At 50.4% G+C, this 19,506-nt stretch overlaps 4 protein-coding genes across 4 annotated transcripts; 3 read left to right on the forward strand and 1 right to left on the reverse strand.

Annotated features, from left to right (window-relative positions):
* The first annotated feature begins 317 nt into the window (after positions 1 to 317).
* BO66DRAFT_344183 (ECM29 family proteasome component) lies at positions 318 to 6,698 on the forward strand. Its single transcript, XM_025644507.1, has 4 exons — positions 318 to 5,354; positions 5,425 to 5,624; positions 5,778 to 5,860; positions 5,915 to 6,698. The coding sequence occupies exons 1-4, from the start codon at positions 453 to 455 to the stop codon at positions 6,328 to 6,330; spliced, it is 5,601 nt and encodes a 1,866-aa protein (XP_025506526.1). The 5' UTR covers positions 318 to 452; the 3' UTR covers positions 6,331 to 6,698.
* Positions 6,699 to 9,301: 2,603 nt separating this feature from the next.
* BO66DRAFT_16785 (Zn(II)2Cys6 transcription factor) lies at positions 9,302 to 12,531 on the forward strand. The gene is made up of 10 exons (XM_025642276.1): positions 9,302 to 9,615; positions 9,680 to 9,887; positions 9,951 to 9,960; positions 10,039 to 10,048; positions 10,172 to 10,203; positions 10,299 to 10,419; positions 10,499 to 11,079; positions 11,139 to 11,321; positions 11,379 to 11,897; positions 11,975 to 12,531. The coding sequence occupies exons 1-10, from the start codon at positions 9,504 to 9,506 to the stop codon at positions 12,389 to 12,391; spliced, it is 2,193 nt and encodes a 730-aa protein (XP_025506527.1). The 5' UTR covers positions 9,302 to 9,503; the 3' UTR covers positions 12,392 to 12,531.
* A 350-nt stretch (positions 12,532 to 12,881) lies between these two features.
* Positions 12,882 to 17,045, forward strand: BO66DRAFT_389689 (WW domain protein). Its single transcript, XM_025646842.1, has 3 exons — positions 12,882 to 15,582; positions 15,631 to 16,237; positions 16,292 to 17,045. Exons 1-3 carry the CDS (start codon positions 13,169 to 13,171, stop codon positions 16,835 to 16,837), a joined length of 3,567 nt encoding a protein of 1,188 aa, XP_025506528.1. The 5' UTR covers positions 12,882 to 13,168; the 3' UTR covers positions 16,838 to 17,045.
* Positions 17,046 to 17,824: 779 nt separating this feature from the next.
* BO66DRAFT_426891 (lipase family protein) lies at positions 17,825 to 19,344 on the reverse strand (the record flags this gene model as incomplete). The annotated part of the gene is made up of 2 exons (XM_025650309.1): positions 17,825 to 19,000; positions 19,066 to 19,344. The coding sequence occupies 2 exons, from the start codon at positions 19,342 to 19,344 to the stop codon at positions 18,029 to 18,031; spliced, it is 1,251 nt and encodes a 416-aa protein (XP_025506529.1). The 3' UTR covers positions 17,825 to 18,028.
* Between the last annotated feature and the right edge of the window lie 162 nt (positions 19,345 to 19,506).

A 19,506-nucleotide genomic window follows, 5' to 3' on the forward strand; every position in this document is an offset into this window, starting at 1 on the left:
GGTAAAGGAAGCGGTCCTGGTGCTAGTGTCAACACCGAGCTCATAGATCCAGATACGGCATACAATCGAGTCATCTGTGTCAGTGCCTGGATGTACAGTACAGTACTGTAAGTATGGTGTACTGTAATCATATAACATAACAACTTAACAGTATGAGGTATGAGGTAAGTCAGCTAATCAGATAGTTACGGAGTAGCCTAACTACGAGGAGCCAGGATTGATGATGACTAATATCAACAGTCCCTAACTAACTAATCGGGATGCCTCAGGTTTGAGGGTGACGTTGAGCTCCCTCTGCCTAGACGGGGACCTACAGAGTTGACACTTCTGCCAGAGTTGAAACCCCCCCCTCCCCCCATCTCTTCTTGTGCTTTTACCAGTCATCGCGTCGATGTGAAATATCTCTATTAAATATACTTGCTTGATTTCTTCTCCTTCTCTCCGAGCGTGCCATGGCTTCGGAAACCAATATCCCAGTGAGCTCTGAAGCTCGTGAATTGAGCTTGATATCCAAGGTTGAGCTTAGGATCGCCCTTGCGGACTCGGACGATAGGCTCCAGACACTCCTAAATACTTATTTGACACCTCTGCTGTTGAAACTAGGCTCTGAGAGCATTGCGGTTCGCAACAAAGTCATTTCGGTTTGTCAGCACATCAACACCCGAGTTCAATCCCCCACTATCAAGCTCCCCGTGGCGGCTTTGTTGAAACAGTTCAAGGAACAGAAATCTCACCTGATCAGACATTTTGATCTGCTCTATATTCAGCAAGGTGTTCTTCGCCTAGGGTCAAATGCAAGGGTAGAGATCCTACTTCCTCTACTTCAGGGAATCTCGGAGATCGGCTCATCCACCAATCAAGCTGCCACTGTTTTTAACTTGGTTCTGAGGCTTCTCCCGCTTTTGAGATTACCACCCAAGGATAGCGATGAAGATCTGCATTTAAAGACTCATTTGGGTCTCTCTGACCAAGATACGCAATTTTTGTCATCTCTGTTTGAGAAACTGCTCATTCTTTCCCCCGCGGACAAGGATAAGTCCACATGTCCGGGACTATCCCCAGCAGAATATACTTTCCTGAACAAAGATGCTCCTATCTCCGAGACTTGGAATGCTTCCGATGGCGGGCTAAACCTCACTGAGACTAAAGTCAATGTCCTCAGATTCCTAGCCAGCGGAGCCTTTGCCAATTCAGAGCGATTCCTGCCTGCTGTGATTGCATCTGCGGATGCTAACACTCGTCTATCTGATATCGGCGAGGAATGCCTCAAAAGGTTTGTACCAAGCCTTGAGGATCCCCATGTTGTGCGGCAGTTGTACGACCTTTACTTGGGTGCAGGAACGTCAGATGGAGCCACGCCGGCTCGACCTGCTCTGCAGATTAAACTACTGGCCTTCCTAGGGAGATCAATCAAGGCGACCAGGGATAAAGAGCGCATTATGCAGGTAATAGGGGAAGGACTTCTATCAGACAGTGCGAGATCCATACAAGGACTGCAAGCGTCCAAGCTACGGACGCAACTTTTCAATTTTACTACGTGGGTTGTGAGGATGGGCTTGTCAGATGATCTACAGCAAATGGCACCGAAGCTTATAGCAGGCTTGATAGACTTCATCCAGTCTCAAGGATGGCCGAGCCCCGCGGCAAGTGGTCAAAAACTCCCGCAGACGGAGCTTAGTTTGCGAGGTATGGCTTACGAATGTATTGGTATCATGATCCCCAAGGCAGACTTCCAGGTCCAGAAGGGAGAAGGTGCTTTGTCTGGCTTTGAACTTATCAAATGGCTATTTACATCGCTCAGCTCTGATGACTCAAGCACTCAGATATTCGTCAGTATCGAACAGGCATTAGGAAATATTCTCAGTTCTTCAATGAAGAAATGGGATCATGACTTTCAAGCGCAACTGCGACCCTTTCTCCTTCAGCAAATGAGTAATCAGCCTGAACAAGAGGACCATTTGACCGGGTTTACTGTTGTCCGCGGCCCTCAGCATGCAACAGTACGATTCGCGAACAGATTTTTACCTTACAATGATGTTATCGCCCGATGGATAGATCTCATGGCCATTGCTCGCGGCTCAGAAAAGCATCATGAAGTGGTAGAGGAGGGACAGAAAGGCCTGCATCCTTACTGGTTCCGACTCCAGAACTCCAATCACGATCACAACTTGTCCCCCAATGAGCTATCTTCATGGTACTCTTTCCCGAGATTCTCTGACGCGGTGCGCTTTCTACTTGGCACCACTCCATCGCAAGGCATATCTGGTTTGTCTGCATTAGACATACTATCGGGGCCGTACCAGAACGCCTTCCCAGCGGCTATCGGGTTTCTTCGTAACATTTTGTTTTGGGAATCCCTCTCCGCTTCAGAGGCCGGTTTTGAGATAGAGCATGATTGGGATGTCAAATTGGACGTGATGCTTAGCTCTGATCAACAAGCACGAGATGCATTGAGGAGTTACCTTCGATCTACTGACGACGAACCAATTGCCCTGTTTCTCTCGAGTGCGCTCACTGGCTTATCTCGCGAGAACAGGAAAGGCACACAACAATGCGGAAAGATCTTCATCAGCATATCCTCCCTGAGCCCCAACAACATACTTGAGAAGGTGGTGCCGCAAACATTGGCACTCGGGAAACCATTGAACAGTAATAATCAAGAGGTACAGGACGCTTCTGCGCGAGCCATTGGCATTTTGGCTTCGCACCCCGCCTTTTCGACCACGGATTTGACTGTACTCATCACCGAACTATCCGATTTGATGGTGGAGTGGAAGGCTGCAATCGGTGAGGCAGCACTTAGGGTCAGGGGTGCAGTAATGGCTCTGTCTTACCTGTTAAGCAGGCTTGCGTTCCGCAACATGATTTCTAAAGTGCCGGAAGCCTATGTGAGACGATTTATTGACACCGTTTCTGATATGGTAAACGCTCGTGACTCTCTCCTGTGCCGGTCCGCCCAGGCTGCAGTTGGGAGACTTGGTCTTTCTAATCTCCTGTCCTTCTCGATGCTTCCTGAATCTAGATGGGTCACGATAAGAGATAGACTTGTTCAGGAGGCCAAGGCAGAGAATGAAGTGGCCATCATGGCGATAGGACTGTTGTCAATGGCCATCTCCGGAGGTGACTCTACTGGTATAGGACTCGATGGACTAACGCAAGCCCTCTATGATCTTCATGAGAATCGCAACTCAGAGCTTCACTTCACAGTCGGTGAGGCACTGAGCAATGCTGCAGCTGGCTGGAATTCTAAGTCACTAGTACTGGAATTTGATGTGGACCAAGCAATTCCCGCGTCCGCGATCCCAGAATCAGTTCTCGCTGAAGTATGCGACAAAATCTTATCTAGCTGCAGTGCATCAAAACCCTCTCTACGAAAGGCTGCTGCTATATGGCTCTTGAGCCTTGTCAAAAACTGCGGTCATCTGCCCGAGATGCAAGCCCGTCTGCGAGATTGCCAGCGTTCATTTAGCAACTTGCTTGTTGATCGCGAAGAAGTCGTCCAAGAGACCGGAGCGCAAGGCCTAAGTCTCGTTTACGCAATTGGTGACCGGGGATTGAAGGACGACCTGGTACGTGATTTGGTGGATTCTTTTACTGAAGGTAAGTCCAATCTAAGAGGAGGCCGGGTCAACGAGTCTACCGAATTGTTCGAGCCAGGAGCCCTACCAACTGGGGGAGGATCATCTGTGAATACCTATAAAGATATCATGAACCTCGCTGCCGAAGCGGGGGATCCTAGTCTGGTTTATCGGTTCATGGCGCTGGCCTCGAACAATGCCCTTTGGACCAGCCGTGCGGCTTTCAGCAAGTTGGGGATAAGCAGCATATTCTCTGATTCAAGCGTGGACGGCTACCTTGCGAAGAACCCCAAGATTTATCCAAAATTGTTCCGTTACAGATTCGACCCGAACCCAAATGTGCAGCGATCAATGGATACAATATGGCGGGCCTTGATTAAGAATCCAACAGAAGTGATTGATGCTCATTTCGATGAGATCATAGCTGATCTACTAAAGAGCATGCTGGCAGGACGAGAATGGAGGGCTCGGCAAGCGAGCTGCGCTGCTATTGCCGACCTCATTCAGGGGCGCCGGCCGGAAACGTACGCAGAATATATGCAAGAGATCTTTACTAAAGCTTTTAAGCTACTAGACGACATCAAAGAAACAGTTCGGGTGTCAGCAATGAAGCTTTGCCAGACCATCACCAACATGATCATGCGCACATTAGAGACAAGCAAACCCGATGCGAAGCAAGCCAGTTCAATGCTGGAGACCGTTATCCCGTTCCTACTGAGTGACAAAGGCATGGAGTCCGGGGTGGAAGAAGTTCAAGGATTTGCGATTGGAGCACTAATTCAAATGATCAAGAAGAGCCCTGGAAAACCGCTGCGCCCATTCGTGCCTCAAATAATGGAACAGTTCTTAAGCTGCTTGAGTTCCCTGGAGCCCCAGGCCGTGAACTATGTTCATCTCAACGCTGACAAGTATGGTTTGACGGGGCAGGATATCGACAAAATGCGTCTATCCAGCATCCGCACGTCGCCTATGATGGAAGTCATTGAGCGGTACCTCATTGATATGCTCGACGTAGAGAGCATGAAAGAATTTGCCTTGAGGCTAGAGGGAGTACTGCGCTCAGCAGTGGGCCTTCCGTCCAAAGTGGGCTGCAGTCGTGTCCTGGTACTCCTAAGCATGCGGACCACATTATTTCGCCCCTTCGCAGACCGCTTTATTCAGCTCCTTGGGAAATACGTGGTAGATCGCAATGACACTGTTAGCGCGTCCTATTGCTCCTCGACCGGCTATTTGATGCGCCTTGCTACTGATGAGCGATTCTTGAGCACGATTGAGCACGCGAAGAAGTTATACTTTACAGCAGAAGACACCAATCAGCGTGCTATCTCGGCTGAGATTTTACTTTCGACGTCGAAGCTAGCTAATGACCGGTTTAAGGCATTTGCCACAGCGGCACTGCCATTTATCTTTGTCTCTAGATACGATTTGGATGACCATGTTCGGGAGGTATTCGAGAAAACATGGCAGGACAACGTTGGTGGTAACCGGGCAGTGTCACTCTACACCAAAGAGATTGTTGAGCTTGTGTCTCAAAGCCTGGAATCAGCGCGTTGGGCTATTAAGCACACAGCCGCACTGGGACTTGCAAATGCTATCACATCTCTCGATGCTGAGTTGGATCTTGCTACGAGCGAACACATATGGCCTGTGTTGGAAAAGGCGTTGGCTGGTAAAACATGGGACGGGAAAGAAGTGGTGCTCAGGGCTTTTGCGAGGTTCGTAAAACAGGCAAAAAGGTTATGGGAAGCGAAGCCTCAGCTGGCAGAGGCTATGAAGGTATTCCCGTCCGCAGCTCTAACCCATTTGCGCTTTCAAGACTCACAACTGACGCGTATGGCTGAACAAGACAATCACCTTACGAGAAGCCAAGCGAAACAATGTGACCTACCGACCTCATGCCCTCATCGTTCTTGGCGAGGTGTCGCAAGCGCGCGATGATCTTGATTTTGTGCCAGAGGCCATCAGCATCGTCACTAAAGTGTTGGACCAGATAGAAGAGGACGGGGATCCAATGGAGGTCGATACAGGAAGCAGCCAGAGACCTGCGTAAGTCGGGCCCCTTCACCAATGGAGGCTTGGAGGTCCAATGAAATACTTAGACCACCGACGATTTCACCTTGTGGCTCTTGCGGACCTCCATCGCCGATATTGGTTCGAACTAAACATGCCAGATCGGACGGGAACTGACGAATTCTTTAGGCAAGTACTCGATGATACGTTAGCCGCTTGTGTCGAATGTCTCCTGCATTGTTGCCAACCTGTATCGCATCAGTCAGCAAGTGGTAGGTTCCCATGCAGCCGGTCTGTAAGTTTATCGGGCGCTAACAACGATCCAGTTGTACAGGAACACCTGGAGGGGATTGTGCCAAACCTGCGCCGAGCAATGGGACGCGGGGGCAGAAACGTGCAAACAACACTGTACAGAGAGCTTTGCGCAGTCCTCGACCAATTAGGGAGGTGGCAAGCCTCGCAGGGTGGCGAAGTCGATCTACGCGGACCCAAAAAAGCCTTGGCGGCGCTAGCCAGCGAGATGCTATCTCGTGATATTGATACCTCGTTGGAAAAAGTGCGTCTGGGGCGCGCACAGGCAACTGCTTCATATGTCAAATTGTGCGCGCAGATGAGATCCCCAATTGACGAGACACTATGGAAAACCATACGGACATGGAGAGACGGGGAACGGTCGGGGTTAGTACAACAGGTGCTCGACCGGGCGCTCGCGGCCGAAATACCGCCGTCAGTGATATTGTGAGAAACGGCTCTTAGTTTCTGATTGAGATCATGCGGGGGATATGTCTCACTCGCCATCGGACGACAGCAAGTATGGCCCGATGGGTATGAAGACGGGGTACGAAAGGGAGGGTATAAGATGAGGGGAACATGCATTGATCATGAGACTAGGGCTGAGCTCGGTCCAGGCATTGTCAAAAAAAAAAAAAGATGATACGCCCAATGAGAGGTCCGTTGTCCCTTGGAGTGGGCGCAGAGAGGGAAGAGAAGCGAGAATCATGTAGAGATATATGAGGTAAAGAATGAATGAAGGTCGGAGTTCAAAGAAGTAATGCGTAGTAATTTGTAGTAGAACTAGTGGCAGCCAACTGGTCGGGGGGTGGGATAAGGTACCTACCTACCTACTCACGGACACGGCATACATACAGTCATTTCCTCTCTGAGACCGCAAGTGGCAAATCTGCTTTCGTACACAGAAGGTAATATTATTCGGATCCGATGGGGAAGAAATCGATGGTGGAATGAGTCTCAACCGATGGCAGCGGCCATGCCGAAGATCTAGATTGGCCCAGATGAGTCTCGCGGGGGAAGGGGTTGATTTGGGCATCGGACAGAGGGGGGCAAAGGGGGTCGATCTGGTGCGACTGGCAGACTAAAGTTAGCGCGAGTACAGGGACATACTCATTGTAGGGCATGTCAGGGCTAGCGATCAGAGATACCGGTAACTTATGGCTGAAGGTTTGTGTCAGGAAATAGGAAAACAAGACTATACGTATTAATCTTGTATCAAAACCTGGAAATGGGTCAGGCAGACCCCGCGAAACGAAGACAACAAGAAAGACGAACTTCGGACGATAGGGTCGGAAGTTAAAGCCGTCTGTCCGTCGGAAACAAAGTGAAAAAGAGGGAGGATCTGAAGGAACAACTTTGCCCCGACGTGATCCCACCGCTCTCCCCGGTCTCGGGACCATATTACTACCCACTATGACTGGTACATTGACACAGAATTCCTGGGGAATTGAGAGCTAGCTACCTGCAGAACGTACAACATCAGTTATAGGTAAGTGAGTATTAACCTGTCCAACTATCCATGACAATTAAGAGTCCGATCTCGGGGCCGGAGATAAAAGGAATGAAGCCAAGATGAGGCAAGTCAAAGTAGAAAGACTAACTGGACAGGTACAAATTGACTCGACCTCGCCTCGGACAATCCTCACACCGCCGCCTGCCAGTCACCAGCACCAGCATCAGCCACTAGCGAATTATAACTAGTAAACAATGATCATACTGTGTTCCGTACTCCGTACTATGTGTATAAAGATCGTGAGTTATCGACACTCAGACCAGATATGTCAGAAGTAAAAAAGGGGGATGATCATGCTATCAATCAGGTTAGAGCCAGTCGATGATAAGACTCTTTTGCACAGTTTTAAGGTTGGAAGGAATCCAGGAAATTCCGGGATTAGCGAGATATCACACTAACTACCTACATTATCTTTAATTCTTCACTACAATACAGGCTCGGCTCCGAGAACAGGCGCACTGGTGTGATGATTGATTTGTTGATGGATACAGTACAGTACAGTATAGTACAGCGCAGTACAGTACAGTATATACATACCTACAGCACATTACCTCCTCTGTGCATACTTGGGTCTTGGACCATCATGGATCATGGATAGATCGAGGAGGGTGGCAGGAACGGGACTAGTCTGTGGCTTGTGTTTGCAGATTTTTGTCCTCTCTTCTCTGTTTTCCTTTCCTTTTTTTTTGGCAGCGCCGATTTGTACCCGAGCCCCGTGACCATCCCGCCAATCAGTGGCAGTTTTTATTGCCAAGGCCATCTTCAACTCGCGTGGGTGTTGTTTTTGGTAACCGGCGTGGCCGAAACTCACCGGACCGAAAGGGCTAGACCAGCCAGACTAGACTAGATAGGATAGTAAGCCAGTTAGCTGAGATACACATAGGTACCATGCAGTGAAGACAGACATGAACCATGAAGCATGAACCATGGATGACTGCGACCCATCATCCTGTTACGCTTCCCGCAAGCTTGGTTTCTGTTTCTTAACTTCTTCAATCTCAGGCCTGCGGTCGGTGGCTGCTCCTCTCGCCCTCATTCGCTCAACACTCACACTCCCCCCCCTTCCACCTCTCCCCAAGTCCACGTGCATGTGTGACAAATACCTGGTAAGTTAAACAACTTAACCACATATTATGTAGTACTAACTATTCCCGTAGTTACCTTAGGCATGGAAAGGATCTCGACCCCAGCAGATCATCCCATGAACAAGGCTGCTCCACCGCATGGAGACACCCGCGGATCGATCTATCAGAACCCGAGGCCTTGCATCATTTTCACCAACTCCAGCGTCGGGCTTGCAGGGAACACACTGCTCTTTGGGGGTTTCGCCCCGGAGAGGCTTTTCCCCCTGCCACATGGTTGGCATCTGCATTTTGACTACTAGACCACTTTGGGACCGGGCTTTTTTTGGTCTGTCCTCTGTCCTAACTGTTTTCTCGTTTGTTGCTCCTGCATTGGGGAGGAGGAGAGGTGGGGGTGCAGGCTAATCTTTCGCCTAAGGTACGAGCCTAACCCACCTGGTCGTGATCCATCCCATCATCCCCATCACACAGACAAACATGCCATTGCGCGCGCTGGTAGTAGTAGTGGTGGTGGTGGTGGTGGTGGTAGTAGTAGTAGTAGTAGTAGTAGTTCGTAGTCACCGCCAGCGGCGAAGTGAGAGAAGAATGAGAGAGGGGCCGGGGAAAGCAAGCAACTCACGTTGACCTTTCTGATTCGCCTCGGTCTCAATGACTCCATAACCGCCACTGTCAACAGGGCTGGCTGATTCGGAAACACTTGGTATCATCATTCTGCATCGGCGCTGTAGTTTGTAGTTTGTACGGACTTCTTCCTCTCCCCCTCTCTCTTCCTCTCCCTCTCACTCCATCGTGGTCTCTCGTTTTTCTTGTTCTCTTATTTTTTTTCTTTCTCTTTTTGCCTCTTTCCCTTCGTTTTGATTTCTCTTTTTAAATCCACCCCCCGCCCATCCTTTGCCACTCTCGCTTCTTGCTTTCCGATTCTATCTTATTACGTTTTAAGTTTCTTCACATAATGCATATAGAGATGCTCAGCGGCCCGTCGTATCTGTCCCTTGATCCCCAGTTTTTGTCCTTCTAGTTGACTGGACTATGCATTCTTCTCTTGTCACTGCCATCAATCAGCCTGTCTCTAGCTCATTGTCCCGAGAAAGCACCTACCAATTGTTCCTGCCAAGTGAGAAGAATATCGTAGAGCGGAAGGGTAGGTCGAGTTCCATTGAGCATTCAGCTGGCTGAGTAGCCGAACTGATTGGCTACTTTCACAGAGTCAATCGACTCAATGACTGTTATCAGCATCGTGATGTCCAACCGACGCGGTCAAACCGCGAGGAAGCGGCCTCTACGACTACCCACCATCGCTCCTAAGGACATCATCACTTCCCCGAACACCGCGCTCGATCTTCCCGTGCCTAAGAAACCGTCTGCGAGACAACACCGTCTGCGCTTCCCACCCCGGTCCCGGACCGGTTGCTGGTATGTCCCGCCTACCTGAACCACTTATCCAGACCTTTTTTAACCCTATCCGATGGTATTCAGGACATGCAGAGTGAGCCTGCCCCTTTCACTTACAACCGATAAAGTCTCCTCCTTACGCCTGCTAATCTTTTTTCAATTGGGGAAGTAGAGTCGCAAGGGTGAGTTACATCATCTAGTCTTTCTTTCACGTCGACCCATCAAAATGAAAAGGAAAAAGAACGACCTGAAACATATCTCTTTCTCGTTATCATATGGTGCATCTTTACTGAACAGCCACACAGTCAAGTGCGATGAAGTCCATCCTCAGTGCAATGTGATTTCCTCCCTCCCCCACCACCCCTTCCTTATCGACTTCAGGGTCTTTCACTATCATGTCGCCGTGGGCGAGACTGACGTTTGATCTCCTAGCAATGTGCTCGTCTAGGTCACATCTGTGATTATCAACCACGTCTGTGTTTCCGGGATGATACCCGCCGAGTGATGGAGCGAATGCCTGATGTCAAATTGAAGACCAGTGTAGTGTGGGATTGTAAGGCATCCCAGTTGGCTTCCGTGGGCTATAGAAACTCGGTACAGCTGAGATTGAGGGATTGCTAACCTGTGAGCAGCCAGGACACGCGCCCCGACCGTCCCACTCACCTGCGATATGCTTCCTCCCTTCGTCATGCTTGGTTCGGATGAAGAGCGGGAACGAAAAGCTCAGTCAGCTATCCCGGGGACGTATCATGTTGTTGCTATTCCAGAGAGTTTCTCCCAGCTGCCAGAGTACACGGGTGGGGCAGCAGATGCAGATCAATCCACGGTCCCCCTGGGCTCGACGGTCATTTCTGAAAGTGACCAGGTTGAGAACGACACGCGGGCCTGCGGACCAGATGTAGTGATTTTACAAAAATTCCGTGACACAAGAAGGCCCCAGTACTTCCACCGAAGAAGTCCTTCGCAGTCCCCAGAATCCGAGCCAGGCAGCTCAATCTTGTCTGTTGCATCAGGACCTGAACCAAACTCCAATTATACAGGACCTGGTTGGCAGCATGTTTCAGATCATCTCGACCTGGGGCATTACGACTTCATCCTCTTGAATCATTTCCGTCGTGTTGTCTGTGCACAATTATTATGCGGTGTCGGTATAGATAATGGTCATGGCTTGACTGCTGAGCTTCTCGAGCAAGAGGCTGCCAGCTTTCCCCCGGTGAGTTTTCTGCAGTTGCGACGTCCACGATACACATTGTCTAATGCCTAGATATTCAGCTCTACCATGCATTGACAGCCATATCCGCACTCAGCCTTGCCCGCCAAGGCAACCATCACAGCCTAGATCCTTCTCATTACTACCACCAAACGATATACACTTTACAAAGTAGAATCCAGAGCAACGCGGATCTCTTATCAGACGGGAGCTTCCTCTCACACTTCTTGCTACTCGTATATGAGGTCGGTACATTTTTTTAGGCTCGTACAATTCGACGAATGCTGATCTGATTCTTGCAGGTCATGGCTTGCAACGTCGCCAATTCGAGCCTCTGGTCTCATCACGTGTCCCAATTACTTCATATCTCCTTACTTCGACAGTCGGCTCCCGGTGCAGAACCCTTCCCCTTTGTCGTCTGGTGGGTCTGCAACGTGGATCTTTACGCCCTCCTCAGCGGTGCAGGTACAGGGGAGTATGTAAGAGCCGTACTCAACCACCAGTTGCTCCTTGATCTAAAGTCCCTCTTCCATCCCATCGGGCCGGAGGACTCGAGCCTACTCTATGCCGACTATGATGGTATATCTACACTTTCGCGCCTATACTATGATACCTTCATACTAGCTATACGCCTGGGGGTTATTTCTGTTGAGCTAAGAAAGGCAAAGGCGCAGTTTTTTGACCCAAGGTTAAACTCACGTCACCAAGAACTTGGGCATATACGTGAAGCCTTGACTGGACTCTGGGATCATCCTGAGATTCAGTATATGATCCACAATCAGGCCGACCTTCCAAAGCGATCGCACGATATGCTTCAGCAGGTTAGTCAACCCATTCAGGCATCTCTTGCCATTCAAATTCCACGGGCCAGATACTGACAGCTTGTCACTTTCATCAGATTTCTATCCTTTTTCACACTTGCCTCCTCTTCTCCTTTACGAGTGTATATCCTGGGCAACGACTTGGACCCAGTGCCGTGTCGGAGGAAAGCGTTCACCATCACGCCACGATGATCATCCAGATGTCCTCAATGCTTCTGAGCCGCGATAGTCGGGGCGACAGGCCGTTCATGGTCTTTCCTCTGTTCTTGTCAGGAGCAGTTGCTGCATCGAGCAGTCTCAAAATGATGGCTCTGGAGCTGCTTTCTGGACTCGAGGAGACAGACATAGGATCCAATGCAGCAACGGCGTGCCATATACTGCAAGTCATTTACGAACGTCAAATCCAGCATTCGAGCTGTGGTGAGCATACACTGGGGTTTAGTTGGGTCGAAGTGTTAGTAGAGCATGGGCTGCAACTGGTCAGTTACAAATGACGACTGCACCCGACAGATCCTTCTCTTTTCTTCTTGTCCTTGCCATATCTGTGTTTTTGACAACAATATGCATACGTGTATATACTTATACCCAAAGGTGTCCATAGCTGCTCCAATTAATCATGATATCTACGAACCAATTGATTTTACATACAGATGTATATACATGTGAGTATAACTATGTGTACGGTATGTTAGTATTCATACAGTTTTAGTTTTGAATGAATTTCATTTTCTCACTGGTGTTCCACCTAGGTTGGGACTAGATTAGATAGCATCGATTCGCTGCTCAGTTGCCCCTCCATGGCCGGCGCCGAGTCTGCTGGAGCCAATGATTCGACCGCTGGGCACCACCTCGGCGGCTATCTCAGTCCTTCTCGCATGCAACTTATGCGTCTTGAAGTAATCCCCGTACTAACTAACTTATAAGTTGAAGTAGATTGCGACGCTGCTGCCTTTGCCTTCCCCGCTTCGACTCCTTTTTCCCTATTTCCCTATTTCCCTTTCCTTCCTTCCTCTTTTCTTCCCCCCCCCCTCCCTTTCGTAGTTCTGGTTTGTCTCAATCCTTTCACTATCCTAGGACCTGGCCTTAATTACCATCAGCACATTCTCCGTCAACAGTTCATCCTTTCTTCTTTCTACAGTCAGCTCCGCGTCGTGGGTCCTCGTGGCGAGGTCTGCGGTCGCATAGTACTTGCCGTTCGATCGGCTGATATCCAATAGAGCTTTAAATTACCCGAGCGCAGTCAAAATCCATCGTCTTTCTCGTCTCTCGTCATGAGCGCCGGTGCCAGTCATCATCAGGGCGGCCGGTCTCAGGAGGAGCTGTTCCTGACTACCGCCACACCACAGCCATCGCAAACGGAGTCGCCGGTTATTGAACCACTGCGCATCAACAAACGAGAATCCCCTTCCCCAGCCTCATCGAACGGCATTGTTCTGCCCTATCCGGATGACCGGCAGAGGCCCCAACAGGTTCGGCCCGCGGGTTCCAGTGGTTCTAGTCCTATCAGCCCAGCAGCGGTATCTTGCGATTCTCCCACCGTCCCCAATCATATCTCCTCGCGGCCTTCAGGGTTTCCTACAGCTTTGCGGCCCCGTGAAGGACGTGAACCCAAGCAAGCAACTCTAGCTGAGCGGCGAGGGAACGTCCCAAAGCCGCTCCCTGAATCTCCCAGCGGCGATTCTCCAGACAGAGAAGGATTATTCGCTAGAATTCACCCCCGCTTCCCGGCTCCTGCAGTGTCAAACGACGGCGCATACCCCCAAAACAGCATTCCCGAGCAACAACACACGCTTTACTACCCGCCTCCGCAAGCGTCCCCGAGACCAACAGCCTCGCAGAATGATTTGCAGCCGAATAGCACAATCAATCGAATCAGCTCTACAGCCTCGAATTCGACGACTCGTGCTCAACGTGGCTCGCCACCGCCACCGGAGACTCCGGTGATAGAACCTGGACAACATCCAGCATCGGATATCGAGGCTCGATACGCAGCTTCTGGGATAGCTGGGACTTCGACACTGGCAGGCTTGCAAGCACGAAGCGCTGCCGCCCAGAGGAGAGCAGAGCAATATGCAGGACAACAGCCTCGAAGTCGACAACCAGCGCCTGAGATTCCGCGGCCGTGGACTCCGACCGAACAACCTGGCACGCAACCTCATGGGCCACCTACTGTATATCAAGGGGCAGGGGTTGTATCGGATGAGGATCGTCCAGCACCAAGCAGAGAACCAGAAGAGGCCTCGTACCAGGCTGCGCCGGCTCAGCAACCGACGAGGATCCCCCCAAATGCTCTTGAAAATGACCTTGAGCGCATGCGGATTAGCTCCTCCCCCCCGCCCGCCTATTCAAGTGTATCAGGGCCCGCAACCTCACAAGCCTATTCCGCTGAGAAGCAGCGGCCTGTAGCATTGGCGGGACAGCAACCTGTCACAGACGCTCACCCTAACGCTACGAGCCCCACAGGTAGTGCCTCTCATGCCACTGCACCCGTTGCATCCGCTCACCCAGCCTTTGCAAATGATTTGCGACGTCAGGGGTCACTGGCGGTGTCGCCCGAGGCTGGCGGGCAGGCATTGTCGTCGCAGAACGGTCATCACCCCGTTCTCCAACCAGCTCAGGTGAATACGTTGTCGTCCGCGTCGTCTGGACTTCCACCGGCTTCTCCGCCACCACTACCCGAAGGGTGGATCGCTCACCTGGACTCCAACTCCGGCCAATATTATTACATTCATCTGCCCACTCAATCAACTCAGTGGGAATTTCCCAAAGGGCCAACGCCCTTGAATCTCAATGACACTCCATTGTCCCCGGTAGGCAGCGTGTACAGCAGTCACCCTCTGGCTTCGCCGGTATTCTCAGCATTTGGTAAGCCGCTGACCTCTCCTGGTCTTCCTTTGACCCCAGGATACGAAAGCCTGCAATCCCCTGTTGTAGCAGGGTTCAGTGGGCCTCCTCCAAGTAATGGGATAGACTTGTATAAAGTTGCACCGACCAACGGTGTATACTTTGGCCCGTATCTCCGCTACACCAATATGGATGTCGAGCGAGGCATTTGGATGGGCTCCATCCTTCTAGTCACCGATGCGGCGCAACCTCCTACAATACATATCCATCAAAGTATCGATCTTTCACCGAATCCACGTCAATTGAAGGCGACACCTATCGCTGTGCACCAGCGTTGGACCTTCTACAAGTATGAGATTGATCTACAGATGGATGAAACAGGGCCTGCTAAGTGGACCTACGCCATCACGTCCCACTTGGGCTGCACACGGTATGAGTTCCTGATCGCAGGGCGATACGAAACAAGCTGGCGCTTTATTACTACGTCTGGCAACGATTTCTCCTTGAATGTGAATGCCAATGAACGTTCCCGGCTTGGGGGTGTAGGGTTCATGTGGAAAGATATTATGCAGAAACATAACGAAATCGGGGGATTCCATGTGCAACTCTGCCTTGGAGGTCAGATCTATGCTGATCGTATGTGGAAGGAGATTTCGTGTCTGAAGCAGTGGCTTGCAATGAGCGGAAAGGAGACGCGAAAAAACGCGCCGTGGACCACAGCTCACGAAGAAGACGTTTCCCATGCGTACTTCCATTATTACACGAGCCATTTTGATCAACCCTATCTGCGCGAGTCATTCGCACAGGTCCCATATGTCTGCCAGATCGACGACCATGACATGTAAGTGCATTCACACCACGAACAAATAGCTGCGACTAATGATTCCAGCTTTGACGGATATGGCTCATACCCGGAGCACATGCAATTCTCGAACATGTTCAAGAACATAGGCCGAATTGGAACGGAGATGTATCTGCTCTTCCAGCACCATACCACTCTGGATCTACTCCGCAGCACCAGGACCGACACCGATTTATTCACGATAACCGGTACTGGCTGGCATTTTGTGAAATACCTGGGACCCGCTGTAGTCGTCGTTGGGCTAGATTGTCGATCAGAGCGCAACCCACACCAGGTCATAGCTGGACCAACATATCAAGGCATCTTTCCCAAAGTGGCAATGCTCCCTGCTAATGTGCAACACTGCCTGTGGATGCTCTCGGTACCCATTATTTATCCACGGCTAGAGACAGCAGAACATATAGCACATACGGTTGCAACGGGAAAGAGGGCCGTGACCGGGGCATACAATGTTCTTGGGAAAGTTACCAGCTCCGTAGCCGGTGTGGTCGGAGCCAAGGACGTTGTAGGCTCCGGGTTTAATTCTGTCAAGCGTGCTGTGGGAAAGTCTGGTCTCATGGGCGGAATTCTTAGCCCATTCGGGGAGCTAGACCTATTAGATGAGCTTCGAGACCAATGGACACACGAATCCAAGGTAGGTGAGCTCCTCCCCGACCGTTCAAGACCGATCATTAACGGAGGCATACAGGATCTCGAGAGAACCTATCTGATTCGCACCCTTCAGGGTATCTCTCATCAGAAGTCCTTGCGCATGACCTTCCTCTCTGGTGCTGTGAATGCTTGCGGTGCTGGACTAGTGCATGATCCAGCTCATCCCTCAAATCATAAGACAATGTACCAACTAATCTCCTCGCCGGTTGTGAACAGTCCCCCGCCCTCATATGTCATGAAAATGCTTCACAGCAACAACAAGCCCCTCTATATTCCCGCCAACGGCCATCGCTCGACGCCATCACAGCCAACTGACACTAAAGAAGATATGATGGAGATCTTCCAATCTGACGTGACAGGACAAAGTCGTGAGCACCGCAAGCTGATGGGCCGTCGAAATTATGTGGCTATCGTTGCTTATGATCCAGATGCTGTAAACACGATGTATGGGCAAGCTATTTCGAACCCTGGAAGTGGCAGGTTAAACCTTGCTGCGGATTTCATGGTTCAGGGAGATGGAACTTTTGGGACGGTTGTGAAATATGGACCGGTAATTGTCCCTAGTTTGGAACCTGGAAAGTGAACCGGAGGAGGAATCTATATTTCTCTCAACGCCACCCTTCTACCTTTTTCTCTCAAGTCCTAACTCCATACTAAGACCTTTGATGGAAGATCAGGTCTGGCTATGATGTTTCTATTCGCGTGGCATAGTTCAGATTAGTAGTACCTAGTATCTGCTCAGAGGATGCTTCAGCATGTATTTTGTTCTGCCATTAGCCCTTTGTCTTGTATAATAATGTCACGTCATACACATTATCCCTGCAATGCTGCTAAACCGCAGTGTCAACAAGAGAGCTGGACCATGAGGCCGGCTATAGTAGGTATTGTCTTAACGGGGCACCGGCACATTCCTGCCTTTGAAATGCCGTGTTATCTCCTACCGTTCAGATAATCGACCACTGGTCAAAGTAGAATAGAAATAATTTAGCCAGGCATCCTATGTAGGACAGTCCGGTAGGCCACTGGGTAGAATCGATACCAAAGAACTAAGCATATGGTGTTTCACAAGGGATGTTGATTCTTGGACACTCACTATCTCACGCCTTCAAATGAGGTATCAACCATGCTGTGGTGATATCATAAGGGGGAGAAGGATCTTCAAGACGATAACACGATGGGACCAAGCAAGTGAGAAAGCAGGAAGCTCATAGGTCTGGCTACGCATGGGCTAGAGAGAGCTAGAATCGACAGCCCTTCCCTCCACCCCCCCCGCGTCCCTCCTTATTCTCGACATCGATGGCTTAAAGGTATGATGAGTAGTGATGCAGTAGACCACGTTGCATATTCCCGGTTCGAGAATGGTGGCGTCATTGGGCTTTTTACAACAAAAAGGTCTCCCTGCTGTAGAAGACACAGAAGAGTCTCACAAAGGTCGCAGCTAAATAAATTTGGTCATTTTACTCATAACAGGCAGGAGGTTGCAGAAGCCTACGGGCGCGGCCTTCCGCTTGGCCATCCTTGCATTGGCCAATACTCAATGAACGTGCAGAGTTTATTATTCTTTCTTCCACTCTGAAGTATGATGATGTACTATAGTCTCAAGGTTCAACTAAGACTAACCTGCTGCACGAGACACGATTTGAGAGTACAGTAAGATCGCTCAATGTAGTCAATTCTCACGACCATCCTAGGTTTATTCCCTGACAAATAGAGCATGCGCCTTTAAAGAATTACATACGCAATGGCTTTTCTCCCAAGCGATATCGATCGGTTATTACCCCTTGCCAGTTGGGTCACCCCCCGGGATACAAAGCCCCAGTCGCCAGAAGTAGTCTCGATGAGAGAAGAATAACTCCCATAAATGCAAACGCGGTGGGTACAAATGCCAGTGGAATCTTCGCCATGTTTCATGGCGAAACTGTCCCTTATCCTGCGATTTTAGGATATAACCTTCAAGCGAAGACACATGCATCGGCGCCTGTTGTTCCTTCGAAGCAGGAGGCGCATCGACACTCTGTGGTCGTACGAGAAGGGTGGGCGTTTCGCGAAGTGCGAGCCTCAAAGTGTGGTCCGCACCGGATATGCATCGTTCGTCCTTGTTACCCTCGCAGACCCTGACATCAGACACTGATGGTGGAAGGTCTTCTTTCGCGATAAAGAGCTCTCCCGCATGCATTTCGTAGCCCCATTCCGCAAGTGGTAAGAGCGGAACAGGGTCATTGATATGGGTAACACGGTGGAATCTGTAACGTTCGACGGGAACAGATGCCGCTCCCCTTGGTAGTTCAAACAACCTGGCAAGATAATCGGCGAAACCCTGGTTTCCAACCTTCGGTTCTCCGAACGTTGTCACCGTTGGTTCCCAGCCCCGTAGCTGCATCTCCACCCCAGCTAGGGCAGCGACAGCTCCGCCTAGGGAGTGGCCAACTAGAGACAGGTCGTAGTCAGGATATTGTAGCCTTGCGGCAGAGACATAGCCCAGGACGACCGAGCGTGCGTTCTGCCAGGATGACATGAACCCCGCATGGACGGTACACTCTTCACAATGGAGCGTCCCCGATTCATTACCAGTGTCGTTTTCCGGGTCGTACGGGACGTAGCTTTGCGGATAAGCGGAGAGATCGATTATGGTGTTTGCGATCGAATAGGTGCCGCGAAAAGCGACGATGATCCTCTTTGGTGACGGCGGATGAGAAAGGGCGATATAACCGCAGGAGTCCGACAGTAAAGGTCCTGTATTCCATACCTACTAGGGTGCGCGGAATTAGAGATAGGCCAACTTCTTCGCCGCATCAGAGACGAGGCACCTACTGATATCAACTCGAATCCTTCCAGGTCGGCGCAGTGACTGAGACACTCGAATGGTTTTCGGAGCCCGGTGTTGCCGACACAGTAAGAGACATCAACCACGCGTGCGAGCTGGTTCAGTTCAAGAAAAAGGCTGTTGGGAATCGACCGCTGAGCTTCATTGAGCGAGATCCGTTCAAGTTCGGCGGAAGAGACTGTGCGGCGGACAAGCAAGACAAGTGATACAGAGGCTAAAGCGAGAAGGATGTAGAAGATGTCCCGACGACTTGAATTTACGGCCATGATAGACTTTCGGTCCTAGATCTCAGAATCGTTGTCATCTATCATTCATGATGCAGCGGTCTGGGAGGCCGTCGTGGTCGTGCTTGTTTGAAACAATGGCTCGTGACGAGCGGCAAGGCGTGACGTCGAAGAATCCGGGGAAAATTACGACCAGGGTGGATC

The sequence above is a fragment of the Aspergillus aculeatinus genome (assembly GCF_003184765.1).
Source record: "Aspergillus aculeatinus CBS 121060 unplaced genomic scaffold BO66scaffold_10, whole genome shotgun sequence".
NCBI classification, from domain to species: domain Eukaryota; kingdom Fungi; phylum Ascomycota; class Eurotiomycetes; order Eurotiales; family Aspergillaceae; genus Aspergillus; species Aspergillus aculeatinus.

What these genes read in the sequence shown, in the direction of transcription:
- BO66DRAFT_344183 (XM_025644507.1), top strand. Translation starts at nt 453, where the DNA reads ATGGCTTCGGAAACCAATATCCCAGTGAGCTCTGAAGCTCGTGAATTG. An exon ending in AGCTGGCAGAGGCTATGAAG is followed by an intron (nt 5,355 to 5,424) that starts GTATTCCCGTCC and finishes TGGCTGAACAAG; the next exon opens with ACAATCACCTTACGAGAAGC. An exon ending in GGAAGCAGCCAGAGACCTGC is followed by an intron (nt 5,625 to 5,777) that starts GTAAGTCGGGCC and finishes CGAATTCTTTAG; the next exon opens with GCAAGTACTCGATGATACGT.
- BO66DRAFT_16785 (XM_025642276.1), top strand. Translation starts at nt 9,504, where the DNA reads ATGCATTCTTCTCTTGTCACTGCCATCAATCAGCCTGTCTCTAGCTCA. An exon ending in GACCAGTGTAGTGTGGGATT is followed by an intron (nt 10,420 to 10,498) that starts GTAAGGCATCCC and finishes ACCTGTGAGCAG; the next exon opens with CCAGGACACGCGCCCCGACC. An exon ending in TCTTGCTACTCGTATATGAG is followed by an intron (nt 11,322 to 11,378) that starts GTCGGTACATTT and finishes TGATTCTTGCAG; the next exon opens with GTCATGGCTTGCAACGTCGC.
- BO66DRAFT_389689 (XM_025646842.1), top strand. Translation starts at nt 13,169, where the DNA reads ATGAGCGCCGGTGCCAGTCATCATCAGGGCGGCCGGTCTCAGGAGGAG. An exon ending in CAGATCGACGACCATGACAT is followed by an intron (nt 15,583 to 15,630) that starts GTAAGTGCATTC and finishes TAATGATTCCAG; the next exon opens with CTTTGACGGATATGGCTCAT. An exon ending in AATGGACACACGAATCCAAG is followed by an intron (nt 16,238 to 16,291) that starts GTAGGTGAGCTC and finishes GGAGGCATACAG; the next exon opens with GATCTCGAGAGAACCTATCT.